The following is a 16,644-nucleotide window of genomic DNA, read 5'->3' on the forward strand; positions in this document are numbered from 1 at the left end:
TCACTGCAACCTCTGCCTCCTGGGTTCAAGCGATTCTCCTGCCTCAGCAACCTCTGCCTCCCTCCGCCTCTGCTGAGTAGCTGGGACTACACCCAGCAATTTTTTTTTTTCTGCATATTTGGTAGAAATGGGGTTTCACCATGTTGGCTAGCTGGTCTTGAATTCCTGACCTCGGTCTCCCAAAGTGCAGAGATTACAGGTGTGAGTCACCGCATCCGGCCAGAGTATCACTTTTTCTTAATTACTAAACTTAAACAGTCTACTTAAACAGCTACACACAAACACTTGAAATTAAAGGACATGATTTTAAAGGAATGTTTGTAAAATTAAAATTCTAAGAAAATCCTCCAAGGTACTTAATAGTGTTGGCTTGGGCACAAGATTAAAATACACACACACACACACAAACACACACACACCCCTTGGGACTTTTTTTCAATAATCACTAACTGGTTAATACTAAAGTTCTATATATATTAACAATTAGATATATTGCTTTGTAGCTATCCATGTTAGGTTAACTTAGGTAACCTTAAATTCCCTTAGCTTAAAGGCTCATGGTTTTATACTCCCCTTAACATTCAAAGCCCCACAGTTTCAGGGCACTGCATGTGAAAAGCCCTTGCAACTTGTTAGTGCTGCATCTGTGAGGACTTCGTTCAGTAAAGGGAACAGCAGCTGTGACTGGCCTCTTCTGCAGCATGCTACTGTGGTAACCAGTGCCATGCAGAGTTCCACCCCTGGTGCCATGCTCCCCTCACACCTCATGCTAGAACTGCTACAATGGCTTCCTTTGTCCCAGGCTCTCCTCTCCCTAGTCGTCCTTCACAAAACTGCCAGCATAAGTCACCTCTCAGTGGTACACTTTTATGTAAACAATGGACCCACGTGCCTGGGAGTGGCACTGAAGACCATCCGTCATGTGCCCCTAACTTCCCTTCCAGACACACTGCTCTTGACTTGCAGCTTCAGGATACCTCCTGCCACTACCATGTCAAATCCCACCTCTGGCTTATGCTGCTCCTTTAGCCAAGAACACAGTGCTCCATCACTCACAAAAATCAACCTTCAAAATCCACCCCCATTCCCAACTACTCTAGGAATTTTCCCTTGATCCTCAAATCAGAATTAGCTGCTCTGACCTCTAAACTCTCAGGATGCCTTCTTTCAGTTCCCCTTTCATTCCTCTAGCATTCGAGTTCATCTTTGAACAGTGCTTCTACCTTGTGCGAGTATTCAAAGCACTTGAAGATCTTATAAAAATGCAGATTCTAATTTGGTAAGTCTGGAGACCGAGATTCTGCATTTCTAACAGGCTCCTAGGGGAGGCTAATGCTGCTAGTCCAGGGACCACACTTGAGCAGCAAGGCCTGACATGTTGGAAAGCTCCTCATTGACAGGGTCCACTCCTCTATCCCCCAACCCCTCAGCACAGGGCACTGCTTACCAGGAAATGCTTATTGGACAGAAAATGTCCAACGAAGAGGGCCTCTACAAAATCTAGCCAGTGTCTTGTCTTTTCCAAATGGAAAGTTTCTCAGCCACATTGCTCTTAAAAAGAATAATCACTTCATTGTTTTTGAAAAAAATGATGTATTTATTATTTTTTAAAGGCCTGGCAATATAAGAAAGTACAAAGGCGATTTTAAAAAAATTATCCAGGATCCCACCACCCAGAAATAAATATCATAATATGTGGTCCACATCATTTCAGACATAATTCTGCATATACTCAGGTGAAAAAATAGAAGAATGAAAGAACAGAAGGGCAGGAGGGAGGGCAGGTAAATGGATACATATAAATGGAATCATACCATACATGTTATTGTAGTGAAAAAGCATTAAGAATAAATTTCACTTGAAATTTATTCTGTTACTACAGAGTAATGGAAATTGAGGTGAAACTGAAGGAACTGCAGAACTTCAGATGAATGGGTATTCACAAAGAGATTACAGTTTCTAAAAGATCTCTCTAAAGTTAAGAAAAAAATAATGGAAACCATTAAGATGCCGATATCATTATTTTTTCAACTATCTATTTCAATTTCAGACTTTAGCTACTGACAAATCCATTTCCCATTATGAAAGCAAAGAAATTAGTACTCACACTTCCCCAAGTGCTGGTTTTGGTTGTTTATATTAAACCACATTGCCAAGGTTTCTGTTCCATAACCAGAGTTGTTTAGTTTTAATCCAATATGAAAACAAAATCATTACTGTACTCACCATGAATGCTTTTACCATAGCTTCTTCATTTCTAGGTTTTGAATTTTGACTCATCATTTTCTTGTCCATAAGTTTTCTGGAAAGCATATGAGTAGTATATTCCCTCAGTTCATTCATACTGAAAATATCTATCTGTTGCCTTTGTACAACTTGGCTGGCAATACAGTTCTTCAGTTATCTCTTATCTTACTTAGGACTTCATGGACATTACTGTCTTCCGGCACTGAGTGATGCTTTAAGAAAACCAGGGGACAGCCTGCCTTCTTCTCCTTTTATGTGACTTGCTTGTTCAGCTGGGATGGCCATAGGAAACTTTACTCCATTTGCCCACCCAATCAATAATTATTCACTAAGCGTGTAGTATCTACTGGGTAGTGTTCTAGTGCTGAGCACTGGTGGAAATGTCTTAGCGTGGATTATTCCATATCAAATTTTCTTGGAACACCATGTGTCCATTTGAGCTTCAGTCTTAAGTATTTGTTCCAGGAAGTTTTCTTCTATTATGTTGTAATATTTCTCTTCTTTCTACTCTGATCTCTTCCATTCTTCATGAGTTGTGAATGTCAAATGACTTAATATATATAAAGCACTTAGAACAGTGTCTAACAATTCATATTAAGATAGTGTTGGCAGAGGAGGTGGAGGAAGAGGATCATCTTCTTCAGGAAAACAAGTTTCATTCTTCCATATCTATCTCAATAATCACGTTCATAGCTTTATTATTATTCATTTCTTTTTGTATGATTTCTTCTAGCCTGTCCAACATGTCCCACTGTATTTTCAGCTGTTTTATTCTAATTTTTTTATTCCTAATGTGGCTTTCCTCTTGATACATTTTTCTTTCATTTCTTTTTTGCATACTGCAAGCTTATTTTTCACCTCCTTATATGGGCTTATTAAAATCTCTAATTTAAACTCATAACTCAAAGAAGAGTGATTTTTTTCCTTTCTTTTTTTTTTTTTTTAAAGAGAATGATCACATTATCTATCATCTCTCTGAGACCATGGAAAATTGTTTGAACTCTTTCCACGTTTTTGGAGGGTAATACCTTCTGTGACTCACTTCCTTCATCTGTCTTTTGCTATGTTCTTTATATATCTAAGCTCGAGTCCCACATTGGTTCTTATCTTAATAGTATTTATCTTTAAACGGAGCCATTTATTTATTGACACTGAACAGAATCCACAGAGAGAGGAAACTGGGGTATTCTGTAGCTTAAACTTTAGTCAATTTTCTTAAACTTGCAATCACCAAATCCATTACTTTTGCTGACCTGGGAGTGTTTGTTCCCTTGGTTTGTGTGAAGCAGGTCACTATGAGGCACAGAAAAGCCCTTTTATATGCCGGGCCTTAAATTATAATCTGTCAAGCCCCTCCCCCAAAACACACACAAACAAACTAGCTGGCTCACATGTAACCAGGAGTGTGTGTCATCCTTAGCTCCATCCTCCACCTGACTTCATGATGCAGATCTTGAATGTAATTCTTACAGGGGGCATACTCCCTGCTTCCACAGCCTGCCCATATGCTTAGATCTCATCTCTTCAATTAAAATTGAGTACACCTTTCTGAACAAAGAGACTCACTTTAGTGAAATCTGTTTCTTGCTCAAGGTCTGAGAAGGTATGTGTCCACTTTCAAATTACCCCATGTTATCATCTAGATTTCTTAGTGTTTGGAAGGTTAACTAGATTCTTATGAATGCAATGTCCCAAGTAATAAAACCTAATCTAAGATATCATAAACTGTCCCTGTAGGTAGGTAGGTAGGTAGGTAGGAAGGAAGGACGGAAAGAAGGAAAGAAGGAAGGGAGGAAGGAAGGAAGGGAGGGAGGGAGGGAGGGAGGGAGGGAGGGATTGAAGGAGGGAGAAGAAAAAGAAAGGAAGGAGAGAGAAGAAAAGAAAAAAAAGGAAGGAGAAAGAAAAAGGAACGGAATATATTGGCTCACCAAACAGTATTCTACAATGTTGATGTGGTGGCTTCAGACACAGCTGGACCTAAAGGTTTAGATATCATCCTTGAACTTGATCATTATCTTCCTTCCTTGCTCTTTTTGTTTATATACCACTTCCCTCTCAGAGTCTCTCTTCATAAGGCTGTGAAAAGGCCAGTGTCAGCTCCAAGACCACATCATCTTTATAGTTTGTGAACCTGGAGAAAGAGTACTTTCCCCAAAGTCCTTGGTGAAAGTCCCAGGGAGGAATGCAATGGGCCTGGCTTGGATCATGTACCCATCTCTGAATCAATGGCTGTACCTGGAGCTGGTGAACTCTGATTAGCCAGTCCTGGGCCACATAAGCACCCCAGGGAGAGACACAGGGAAGACAGGGTCAGTCCTTCTCTAAATATGGACTGAGCAGGATTTATTACACAATGTGAGAAGGCCTCTTTGCCAAGCAGACCAAAAAAAACTCAAGCCCATACTGCAGTGTATAGTTTGCTTCATGTTGTGTAGTTCAGGGTCGTAGCCATTTCTTTCTGTTTAATTGATGAAATTTATTTCTCTGTTTTTCATTCTTTGCTGCTTTCATTGGATTTCCAGAGAATGCCTTTGTGCCTTTAACCAGAAGCCCTCTTTTCTTATTTTTGATTTCAACAATACTAAGAGCACTCGATAGTTTATTAGTAAGGCTTTCAAGCCTTAGTCAACATTCCACAACCTACAGTGAGGTCTAGAAGGACATGGGGGTAAAAGAGCAGAGTTATTTCCATTTTATAGATTAGAAACCTGAGCCCCTGAAAGTGTTAACAGACTTGCCAAATACAGCCAAATCAAGTGGCTGAGAGAGAACCAAATCTAAATCCAGAGATCCTGGCTCATCAAGAGGAGTCCTTGACTCTCCATAACAATTGGCTGCTCTTGAGCTTTCCTCCTAAAGATCATATTTCCAAACCATGACATTAACGCAGAAAGCTTTAAGAGATTTTTTTTTAAGCAGGTAAAAAGATTCATCTGCTTTGAAAGAGATTCCATCCATGGATGGATGGATGGATGGATGGATGGATGAACAGATGGACGGACGGATAGACAGACGGACGGATGGATGGATGGATGAATGGATGAATGGACGGATGGACGGACGGACGGATGGATGGGTGGGTGGATGGGTAGATAAGTGGATGGATGAGTGGACAGATGAGTGGGTGATGGGTGGGTGGGTGGATGGATGGATAGATAGATGGATGGGTAGATGGATGGATAGGTGGGTAGATAGGTAGATGAATAGATGGGTGAATGGGTAAATGAATGGATGGATGGGGGACAGGTGAATGGGTGCAAAGGTAGGTGAATGGGTGGATGGGTGAATAGGTGGATGGATGGGTGCATGGGTGGATGGATGGGTAGATATATGGATGGATGAATGGATGGGTGGATAGGTAGATGGATGGGTGAATGGGTGGATGGATGAGGAGACACATGGATGGGTGGATGGGTAGGTAGATGGATGGATGGATAAATGGGCGGATAGGTGGATGAATGGGTGAATGGGTAGATGGATGCGGAGATATATGGATGGTGGATGGGTAGACGGATGGATGGATAGACGGATGAATGGCTGGATGGATGAATGGATGGATGGATGGGTGGATAGGTGGATGGATGGGTGAATGGGTGGATAGATGGGTAGACATATGGATGAGTCGATGGAAGGATGGGTGGATGGGTGGATGAATGGATGGGTGGATGATGGATGGGTGGGTGGATATATGTGGGCCAAGATGGCCAGGAGCAGACCTATGTTATTTCTAGTTAAATAATTACAAGCTTGCTTTGCTTTTTATATACTGAGATTCACTCCACGGATCAAATATTGAGTTAAGAAAACTCCAAACAATGGTGCAGTAAAATAAAAATTGTTTAAGGACTGTAAAAACAGAAATCAAGTGGTAACCGGAAGCCCCTAGTGAAGACCATCTGAGAGCACTTCAAAGCCGTGGAACGCAGCGGTGTGGTTGCAAGGCAGGAAAGATTGCTTTGGTCCCATGATCTCTTCCCAACGTAGAGTCTGCATGAGAGTCTTGTAAAGAGGGCTTGTGCAAGAACTCTGGAAGGAATGCGACCTCTGCTCACAAGACTTGGGAGGGTCTTTGCAGATGGGAGCTTGCAAGGCAGGAAGGCCTTAAAGGGCAGAGATAACCAGAATGCCACAGGCTCTGCCTAGGTTCTCAGAATATGGAGTAACTCTGATTGCTCTGTGTCAGCAATGCTTGGGAGATAAAAGCCCCTTGATGCATTGTGTGTGGTCAGACTTGGTGGATCTGCTGTGCTTCTATGCAGATGCACCTTGATAACCATGGGTGGTAAAACTCAGTGTCCTAAGTTAGCATTTCTTAGAAGAACCACATATGCAATTGAATGCTGCAGACACACGCTCTCCCCCACCCCCCATCTTACCCTGCAATAGCTTTTAGTTTACCTTTCTCACCTCCCCTCACCACAGCCCCCAAGATCAATGAGATAATGCACCTAATAAAAGTGTGTGGAGCCCAGAGCTCAGGGCCAACTGCTGTCCCTGGGAGCTTGCATTGGTCCCCTGGACCCATATTGTGAAACTATACTCTTATCTTTGTGTTTATTTCTTTTCTCACTCCCTCATCACCACCGGGACTAAGGGAATCCACAAAAAGGGTTGGGGCTGGCACCCAACAGGTGTATGGATGGATGGGTGGGCAGATGGGTGAATGAGTATGTGGATGGATGGGTGAATGGATGGGTGAATGGGTGGATGGATGAGTGTGTGGGCGGAGGTATGGGTAGATATATCAATGAGTAGACGGGTAGTTGGGTGGATGGGTGGGTGGATGGATGGAGCATACACACATTTTTGTCAGTGGCAGCTGCATTACTTTCAATCTATATAGCAATACAAAGCAAGTGATGGTGAAGTTTTGCTGAGGAGCAAGTCTGCTAGACCTTAAATGAATCCCTAAATGGACATATGGAGACCATCATAACTGGCACAAGGTTTGCGGACAACAGTTTCATAAGTGCTTGAGAGTGTGTTCTCTTTTGTAAAGTTAAACGGTCCCCTAAAACATTGTTCTCAATGATACTTTGCTTAGCAAATCCTTTCTCCATCATAACCAGCATAAAGTTGAACTCCAGTCCATCCCATCTCTGAATTATCCATATTTTAAATTAGGGTATACAATTACTGCAGTTTCATGTAAATAAAATCTCCTTCCTCTCCCAGCCAGATAAACACACACCACACAGGTGGCCCCTCTCACACTAGAGAAGCCTGCAAGGTCCCCACACTGGGAGTGTGTCCTCACCTCATTGTCCACTTTCTACGGTCTACTTACACAATCCTTCTCAACCATCCCTGCTCCTGCCAGCCCAGCTCACTGACAAGAATCTTAATTTTCCACTTTATGGTCTAAAGATGAAAAAATGCTAATTGAGGGTAGGGCTCTAGCATCAAAACTGGGAATACTCCACTGCATAGCAAAGATCATTTCTTGGAATTAGTCACTTAAATGTTTACAAGAAACAATTATCAAGTGTCCCAGACTCTTTCATAAATGTCATTAATGAAATAATTGCTAAGAGTTTCCATTTTCTGGTTTGTTTTAATCCCACTATATAAACTTTTTTTTGGCACTACTCCAACAAAATTCCACCCAATGATTAAAGGTGGTAAAGATTCATAAAGCAAAAATGTTACTGAAAGTTAGCCTTGCCAGGGTACATTGCAAACCCAGCGTAGACACAACCCTTATATGATGCAAAAGCCGTCCTAACAAAACACAAAGAAAACAATTAGTGCCGCTGCCAGTGCTTCATAATTTTGGACAGTCAGGAAGACGTGCTAATTGATTTGTCTTTTGCTGTTTGTGGGATAAAATATGTAACTGAAAATGCCCCTGCTGTCCCAGAATGAGGAAGACATAATGAACTCTGGCTTGCCAGATTATTCTGCCACATCTGAAGGTTTGCAAATAAACAAATTAAATAGCTCTTGTCTGGTTTTTCTAGTCAACTTTCATTACTGTAAGGATGGATGCAGCAAGATAAATGTCTCCTTTTTACTTCAGTGCTGAAAGAAATACAAGTTTTCCTGCTGCCTTTTATGTTTAAACTCTGAGATCCACAGCCTATTCTTATTCACCAACTGGAAACGATTTGTCTGCAATGGCCAGTTTGATGTTTTCTGCTCAACTCCCAAAGTCCCAACTTGAAATCATTCTCTTCCACTTAAGGAGACATCTCATTTTTCCTTTAATTTAAAAAAATGTTCTGAATGCAAAACGACATTACAAGGACTACTAGGTTGCTTAATATAAATTCTCTGTGTGTGACACTGTTCAGACTGCGTCCGCAGACAGGGTCAGTGCAGCTAAACTAACGAGCTGCCAAGCAGCCACTTGGGGAAAAAGTTTTAAGGATGCTACATGTGTCCAAGCCAACGTCAGACCCAAATCTAACGTTAAGTGTAAGAAGTACTTGGTCTTAAAATGGCCCATGGAATTTAATCTTGTTAAGCAAATCTGAACTGGGCAGTTATCCATGATGACCCAATGGAAAGTCCTAGAAAAAATAACTTAAACTGAGTGACCCTGTCCAGTTCAAGATGTTCTGCCTCTCTTAGCATCACAACTGGCTGGGACCGGAAAACAGAGCCTATTCTCTCCACTCTTTCCCCCATTCTAGCCATCAATCATTCAAGGTTTCTTCAGTAAAACACTGGGATAAGAATTCACAGTCCATACAGCAAGCATTTCTCCGTAAATCCTAAATATGGTAGGAAGACTGATTCTCAAGGAAGCCCTAACTAGGAACATGGTATGAAATAAAGTAATTCCCAATCATTCATTTATGAGGGGCTAATGGAGGGATATCGCAGATAACTGAAATCTATAGGACTCTTCTGTTTTAATCACTAGTTTGCAAAACAAACATTTAATACAAGCTCTACTAAAGAATAAGTGTCCACTCTTGTGGAGTTAAAGACAGTGAACTAACCCAAAGGAAAATAATAGGAGATTCCAGGCCATGCAAGAATCCCAAATAATACACCAACGGAATGATCAGTCATCACTCAGCTAAATCTTATTCTACAGTCCTACAGAAGTAGCAATTTGACAGTCATGAACGAGTTTTCCTGGGTATTACACAAGGAATGATGTAAAATCAACTCCATTCAGCCATGAGAAGTAGTCTCTCCTATGCATGTATCCTTAATTTAAAATTTGTTTATATAAAAGAGAAAAAGCAAACCAATCATCTATATAAGACAGAGAAGAAACTGGTAAATGATATTGTCATCCTGACCAGAAAATTAAATAAAAAGAATACTGACCCTCCACTCTTGAGATGAGATGGTAAGGATGTTGTTCCTTTGAACATTTCTTGCTTCTTTATTTCATTGAAGCCTCCATCATAAGTTAGCTGAAGTGGGTGACTCTTTAAGTGGCAAATAGTATTTGATTTTGTTAAATAAATCCCATTTATTTTCACCAGAGAGTCTGCTATCATAACTGTTTCTTTGGATTCCACTGTCTTCTTTGCTGCAATATAACCAAGAAAATGTTTTGTTAAAGTATTTTAGGAATCACTATCTTTCAATGTTATTTTTCAATCTAAGAATTATTACGATTTCAAAGTTATCCATTGCTTATATAAATCTGGAATTTTATGGCCAGAGCCTTCCTGAGGATACACAAGACCAGTATCTTAAGCCTGGCACCATCAATTTTGCAGGTAAAAATGTACAGAATCTTACCTCTACCAGCTTAGGGTCTACTTGAAGGCAGATGCTCAACTTCAGGCTTATAAACTACCTACTCCACTTAAGTATTTCCCTGTCCCATAACAGCAACTTTTCTTCTTGAATTTGATCACGTTAGTAATTTTTCATTAAAAAAAATATTTACTGAGTGGCTCCCCCATGTCAAACACTGTGTTAGGCACTTGGTGTACATCAATACAGATTCCTGATCTCACACAGCTTTCATCCTAACAAACAGACAATAAGCAATCACCATAATAAATAAGGTATATGACATATTATAAAATAGTAAGTGATGTGGAAAAAAGCAAAGTATCGAAGTGGGGAAGGGTCAAGGGGATTGGGAATATGGTGGGTACAGTAGGGCGGGGGGGCAAATCCTTTATGGGTGAGGCATCCAGCCACCAGGTGACCAGGGTGAGTGTTTTGAGCAGGGAGACCAGTTGGTGTGGTGGCCCTAAGGTAGGCTGAAGTGGGGGACTCTTTAGCACCACTGTGCATGGGGTGCTCAAGGAATGGCAGGAATGCAGCATGTGAGGGGGTGAAGAGGAGGAGAGGTGATTAGAGGGGTAAGGGGTGGATTGTGTAGGCCTAGCCTAGTAGACCACTACTCTGCAACGGAAAGGAGAGGGCACTGGAACACACCTCTAGAGAGGTATAAGATAGAGTTGCAAGAAGACATCCTGTCTTTTTGTTTAGGACTGCAGATTCTTAGACATGTAATAATATATGACTTTCCTTATCAGCAAATTGATATTAGGAATAGTTTATTGTCTATGCTGCTACTAAACTGTAGTCTGTGATAAAACGTTTTGTTAAAGGGGAAGAGAGTAAATCTCCCACAGCACACTGTGAGGTGGTGGGGATGAGCTTCATACAGAAAAATACTTATTGTTTTGCAAGATTTTTCAAAATGACTCAAGGTTTCCTTTCCTTTTCTGTATTTATCTAAGAAACCAAGAAACCAATAAAAACTAGTCATAACAAAACCACCTATTCTTCTCCTCTGACCAAACTCCCTGCTTTCAAAACACTAAATTTTGAAACTGAAAGGAACCTTAGAAATTCTAGGCTTCTTTTTTTAAGATGAGAAAACTGAGAACCCAAAGGTAAAGTGACTTGTCTAAGGTCACAGGGAGAGCCAGGACCATAGGGTGGGAAGAGCACGGGCTTTGGCTCAGACTTGGGTTTGAGGGCAGGTCCCCCAAGCACCTGCTCTGTGATGTGGACATCACTCAATTTATGCCACCTTCAGTGGTCCCCACCTCTTGGGGATGTGGTAAGATTTAAAATGATGTGGCCTAGGAAAGTGACTTATATGGTGCTAGCACACTCAAAACCTAGAAGTTACTGTCATTATGATTATTGGAACCCAAGAATCCTAACTTCTGGGCCAAGGCGCCCTCCACATCACCACATCACCTTAAATGACTTCACTAGTGAATTACAAAGAACATATTCTGTTTCAGATTACAAAGTATTTTTAGCCTATTGTTAACTTTTAGCATTCATTTCTCTTTCATTCACTCCCTGAATACTTCTTAAGCACCCACCACCATGTGCCAGGTGCTATTCACTACACGGGTGAAGTCATGGTGAACAAGTCCTGGCCATCACGGAGCGTCTAGAAGGGAAACCCAACCATACCTATAGGTGGAGGAGCTACACTGTCTATCTTCAAATCTACTGAAGTAAGCTTGTCAGTTATTACTACAAGTGCCCCGGGGCACTCACTCTCATTCCTGATGGATGCCCCCATGAAACTGAGCATGTATAACTGTGGTCTGCATCTTCCTGGCAGATAGTTGCAGCGCATTGTGTGAATTTTGTAATGGATCATGGGTAAATTTCAAAAGGAGACAGCTCCCAGCTGGACGAGTTCAGATTCACAAATATTTATTTGATACCTGTTATATACCACACCCCGTTATCAGGTCTTGGGCAACAAATAGAGAAAAAGGCTTTTCTTACCGACGTTGCTCTATCTAGCAGGGGGGACAAAAGGGACAGACGTGTAAAGAGATAAACGCAGCCCAGTGTGGTCCCAGCTGGGTAAGGAGCGGGCAGAGAGAGTAGAGAAACCTTGAGGGGTTGGGAGTTGGTCAAAGAAAGCTTCACAGAGGAGGCAGGGGCTAAGATGCATTTTGAATGGTTAATAGGAGGTAAACAGCTTGAAAAAAAGGGAACAGAAGTCTGCAGTGAAAGTCAACTTCAAGTGTGCATCGCCTGTGTAGTCAGGCAGGCCCCACTTTTAGAAGGGCCCACACTTGGTTTAAGGCTCTGCTATGGCCATCTTGAAACTCTCAATAATTTTTGAATAAAGAGCTCCACATTTTCATTCAGCAATGGGCCCAGCTATACAGCAGGTCTTGCCTGAGGCTTGAAACAGCAGGGTGGGTGTGGGGAACCACAAGGGATTCCACCCTGCTGGTGCACCCACTGTGAGGGGGCAGACCCAGGACAGGCATGAGCAGGGCCTGGAATGTTAGGCCGGGGCTGGATGACAACAGAGCTGTGTACTTGGAGGGGCTGGACTTCATCCCCCACCGCCCCTACCAGAGCTCCGCAAACTACAGCCCCACCTCGTTTTCATATAGCCTGCAAACTAAGAATGCTTTTTTTATTTTTAAATGATTGGAAAAAAATCAAAAGAAGAACAATATTTTGTAACGAGAAAATTACATGAAATTCAAGTTTCAAATACAGAAAAGGCTTTTTTGTCTATTTGTTGTCTGAGAGCTGATAACGGGGTGTGGTATATAACAGATATCAAATAAATATTTGCGAACCTGAACTGGTCCTGCATAGTAAGGCTGCTGGGAGCTGTCTCCTTTTGAAATTTACCCATGATCCATTACAAAATTCACAAAATGCACTGCAACTATCTGCCAGGAAGATACAGACCATAGTTACACAAGCTTAGTTTCATGGGGGACATTCATCAGGAATGAGAATGGCCATAAATTGGTGGATGGCTGCTTCCATGCTACAATGGCAAAACTGAAGAGGCTGTGCAGAGGCCATACGGATCGGGTCTAAAATATTTACTATCTGTCCCTTTACAGAAAAAGTTTGCCAACTTCTACAGCAGGCTCGTGTTTCCCAATTGTGTTCCCGAAAGACAGACCCCACAGTCCAGCAGGTTTGCGAAATGCTGGGTTGAATTAAAATTGAACAGATTTCTTTACCAACACTTTAATACACTCGTGTACAGAGACTCGCCAAGAAGATGACAGGTAGGCAGTGTTTCCCTGACCTATTTGAGCACTGAACCCTTTTCCCAAAGAAAAGCTATTAACGTTTTGCCAAAAGTGTTCCCTGGAGTCCCCTGGAACTCAGTTTGGCAAACACTTCTGTAGGCACAGCAGGGCCTCTGAAGAGTTTTCAGCAAGAGGATGGTGCAATCTGATCTTTATTTGCTTCCCGACCTCTTGTGCTTTATGATCATTTTTCATGGTCCCCTGGGATAAAGGGCTAAGGCTGCTGCTCACAGCCATGTTGTGTTGGGAGCTCAGCATCCCCAGGCTCCACTGGCTGTTCCTCGGGCTGAGGGCCTTGCATCCACCCACCTGCAGACCATTACAGTACCCCAGTGAGCAGAGGGTGGTTTAAGAGCAGCAAAACAAGATGAGGCAAGAGGGATGGAGGTGGCGTGGCAGTGGTAAGGGAGAATGCAGACTCAAGAGCGAGTCAGGAAGCACGTGCAGTGCTTGGTGACGGAGAGTTTGACAGGGATGGCTGAGAAGGTGGTGACTGCTCTCAGGCCTCTTGTCTGGCTTGAATGACTGGGGAGGAATTCACAGCAGTGCAACCTCCAGCCAAAAACCTTATGTGAACACAAAGCAGTTATACTGCTGGCCCTGTGGAGATGACTACACAAATCTCTTCCTCTTTCATTCTCTTAAAAAGCAGGAATTCCAAACCGGCCACCACACCCTGGCCCTGCCTGTGGGGTAGTGCCAGCCACAAATGACTTCACACCAAGTGAAGGAATGCCTTCCCTCTCTACATCCTCAGTCACCCCGCAAAGGCTACCTCTTCTAAACAACAGAGAGGCTCTGCAATGGAACCCAGGGAGCTCTCAGACAAATGACAGTGATTCCAAGGCTGGAGAGCTCAAACATCTTTCATAATTTTCTAATTGGATGACAGGTACTTTTAAAATGACAGTGAGTTTTTGCTGCCACTATTTCCTGAATGCTGACCCAGACCTCAGGGATGGCCTGAATGGTGAAGAGCGGTGACTGCAAACAGGGTGGATAAAAGAACCACGATGAATACATGCTTCAGTGCTCCTTGGAGGTGTGGAGCTGTCCTGAATGCTGGGAAATGACAGCTGCAGAGGGCCCCTCCCAGAGCACACAGACAACAGTCAGGTAGCCCGGGGGGAAGGAGCTAAGCCATTGGGGAAGCACTGAGGAGGAAGATAATGAGCAAAGCACTCATCTCTATGGTCACTTTCACATCAACGTGTACCTCGGCAAGCAGCAGCGTTTTCTAGTGTGCACTCCTAAGAGTTACATGCATAAAACATACACAGTATTCAACCTCACAAGCAAGAACACAGAATTAAAAACAGGGGATGAGTCCTTGCACCAACCCTGCAATCCTGTTCATAAGAAGTGCCCTTTGCCTCCAGGTCCCAGCCCCTCTCATCTTGGCAAGCCCTTTGATCCTGCAATGACCAGCCCTTTCTGATTGACCAGAGTTGACACAGGACTCTAGTGGTGAAGCTTTTGAAAAGCTCCTCAGGTGATTCTAACGTGCAGCTACATTGAGAACTGCTGTTGATGAAAAAGCATACATCATGTTGTCTCTCCCTTTTGTAAACCCTACCTTGGCTTTTCACTACAAGTAGAACACATCTGGGTGTTTTCTCCATGTTCTGAGGCCCTGGGCAGTTCTGTGGCCTTAGCTCCCTCCAACTTCCCTTGATCAACCCCTTTCCAGCCACCGGGCCTCCGGGTCCTCCACCACCAGCACTTGCTCCCGTGCCATCTTTGCACTTGCTTTTCCTTCCATGTGGACACTTGGACCATGGATTTTTACATGGCTGCCTCCTGCTCATGAGTCACCTTCCGACTCAGCTGACAGCTCCTCAAAGGTACCTTTCAGAGCCACCTGAGCTAAAGCAAATTACCCCATCATAGTCACTTTGAAATCCATTATCTTGTTTATCTTCTTCAGAGCATTCATAAGCACTCAAATTATCTTACTTATTTGTTCTCCTGTTATTGTCTATCTCCTGTACTAGATTGTAAGTTCTCTGAGGGCAGGACTCTGTTGGTCTAGAACGGTGCCAGGCGCTTAGTAGGCTCCCAATAAATATCAGACTGACTGGCAGTGTAAGAAAGGAAACAAACTGGGACATCAAGGTAACGCAACTTGCCTAATGATATATGACATACTTGGTCATGGCATCACAGCGTGAGGCATGCACCCTGCACATCATCATTGTCTTCTCTTTCTCTCTTTCTCTTTTTCTGTTTCCTTCTTTCCTTTTCTTTTCCTTCCTTCCTTCTTTTTTCTTTTGTTCTTCTTTCCTCTTTCCTTTTCTTTTCTTCCTTTCCTTTCTTTCTTCTTTCCTTCTTTCCCTTTCCTCCCTGCCTCCCTCCCTTCTTTCCTTCCTCTCTTCCTTCTCTTTCTTCTCTTTCTTCTTTCCCTCTTCATCCATATCAGAGACCAGACACACAAGTGAATGGCATAGGATGGGGCCATGGTGAACTGCAGATCATATCCTAGAGTGTGGGTACCACTCAGCTCTGATCATGCCCCACTGTGGCCGCATGGAATGGGGACCCAGTGTTGCCAGATTTTCTGATTTTTCACAATAATTCATATATCTGGATTCTTCCATGAGATTCTTCTACTTTTTAAATGTTGGAAATGAATCAAAAGAAAATACTTGTCCATCAGGTGGGGTATTATGATGCTCAGGTGGGGGCTGTGATCTTTGGGATGTATCTTCCAGGCTCTCCCCACCTCTCTGTGACTATAAGCCTATCTCTCTTCATCAGATCTTGTTGATGGAGGGAGAACCAGTTCTGTAGCTCCTGGTAAAGTGGATTCCCAACTTTTTTTGACCACACACAGTTAGAAATCAATTTGTAACATGACCCTGAATACACACTGAAGACCAAGGTAAAGTCTCCTGAAGCAAAACTTACCCCTACAGTGTGTTACATATTCTGACATTTTCCATTATATTCTATTCTACTTCTTTTTTTAAAAAACACTGGTGTGATCCACTAAATTGACTGTCATCCCACTTCTGGGTCCTTTCCCACAGTTTGAGAAACCCTGAATGTGGTCTGGATGGGAAGTGATTCCAACTGTTGGTGGAACTCCTAGGGCTATAATCTTTAGCCTCTCCTTCCCAGGTTTAGGTGCCTGACAGTAATCCTCCAGCAGTAGTAAAAGTCCCATTCAAATTTTGCTCACATACTCACATGGGATCAGAAAGGTATTCTCAAAAATCTAATCTTAATATACACTATAAGAACCTTATAATTTTCATTAATTTCTAATAAAATTAACAACTTTTTGAACTCTAACTTAAAAACCATTTATTTGATATATGTGAACCATCCACTAGAGAATACTTATCCTAATTTTTTTTTTTTTTTTTTTTTTTTTTGAGGCAGAGTCTTGCTCATTGCCCAGGCTAGAGTGCAGTGGCGTGAT

At 42.4% G+C, this 16,644-nt stretch overlaps 1 protein-coding gene across 10 annotated transcripts in view; it reads right to left on the reverse strand.

Annotated features, from left to right (window-relative positions):
- ARMC2 (armadillo repeat containing 2) overlaps positions 1-16,644 on the reverse strand; it is a 132,126-nt gene that overhangs the window by 96,697 nt on the left and 18,785 nt on the right. For all 10 annotated transcript variants that reach the window (XM_032275089.1, XM_032275090.1, XM_032275094.1 and 7 more), the window contains one exon: positions 9,532-9,739. In XM_032275089.1, coding sequence (XP_032130980.1) covers positions 9,532-9,739 — 208 coding nt within the window. The remainder of the gene's footprint in view (positions 1-9,531; positions 9,740-16,644) is intronic.

The sequence above is a fragment of the Sapajus apella genome, unplaced genomic scaffold (genome assembly GCF_009761245.1).
Source record: "Sapajus apella isolate SASKATOON/1434 unplaced genomic scaffold, GSC_monkey_1.0 scaffold6, whole genome shotgun sequence".
In the NCBI taxonomy this organism is placed as follows: Eukaryota; Metazoa; Chordata; class Mammalia; order Primates; family Cebidae; genus Sapajus; species Sapajus apella.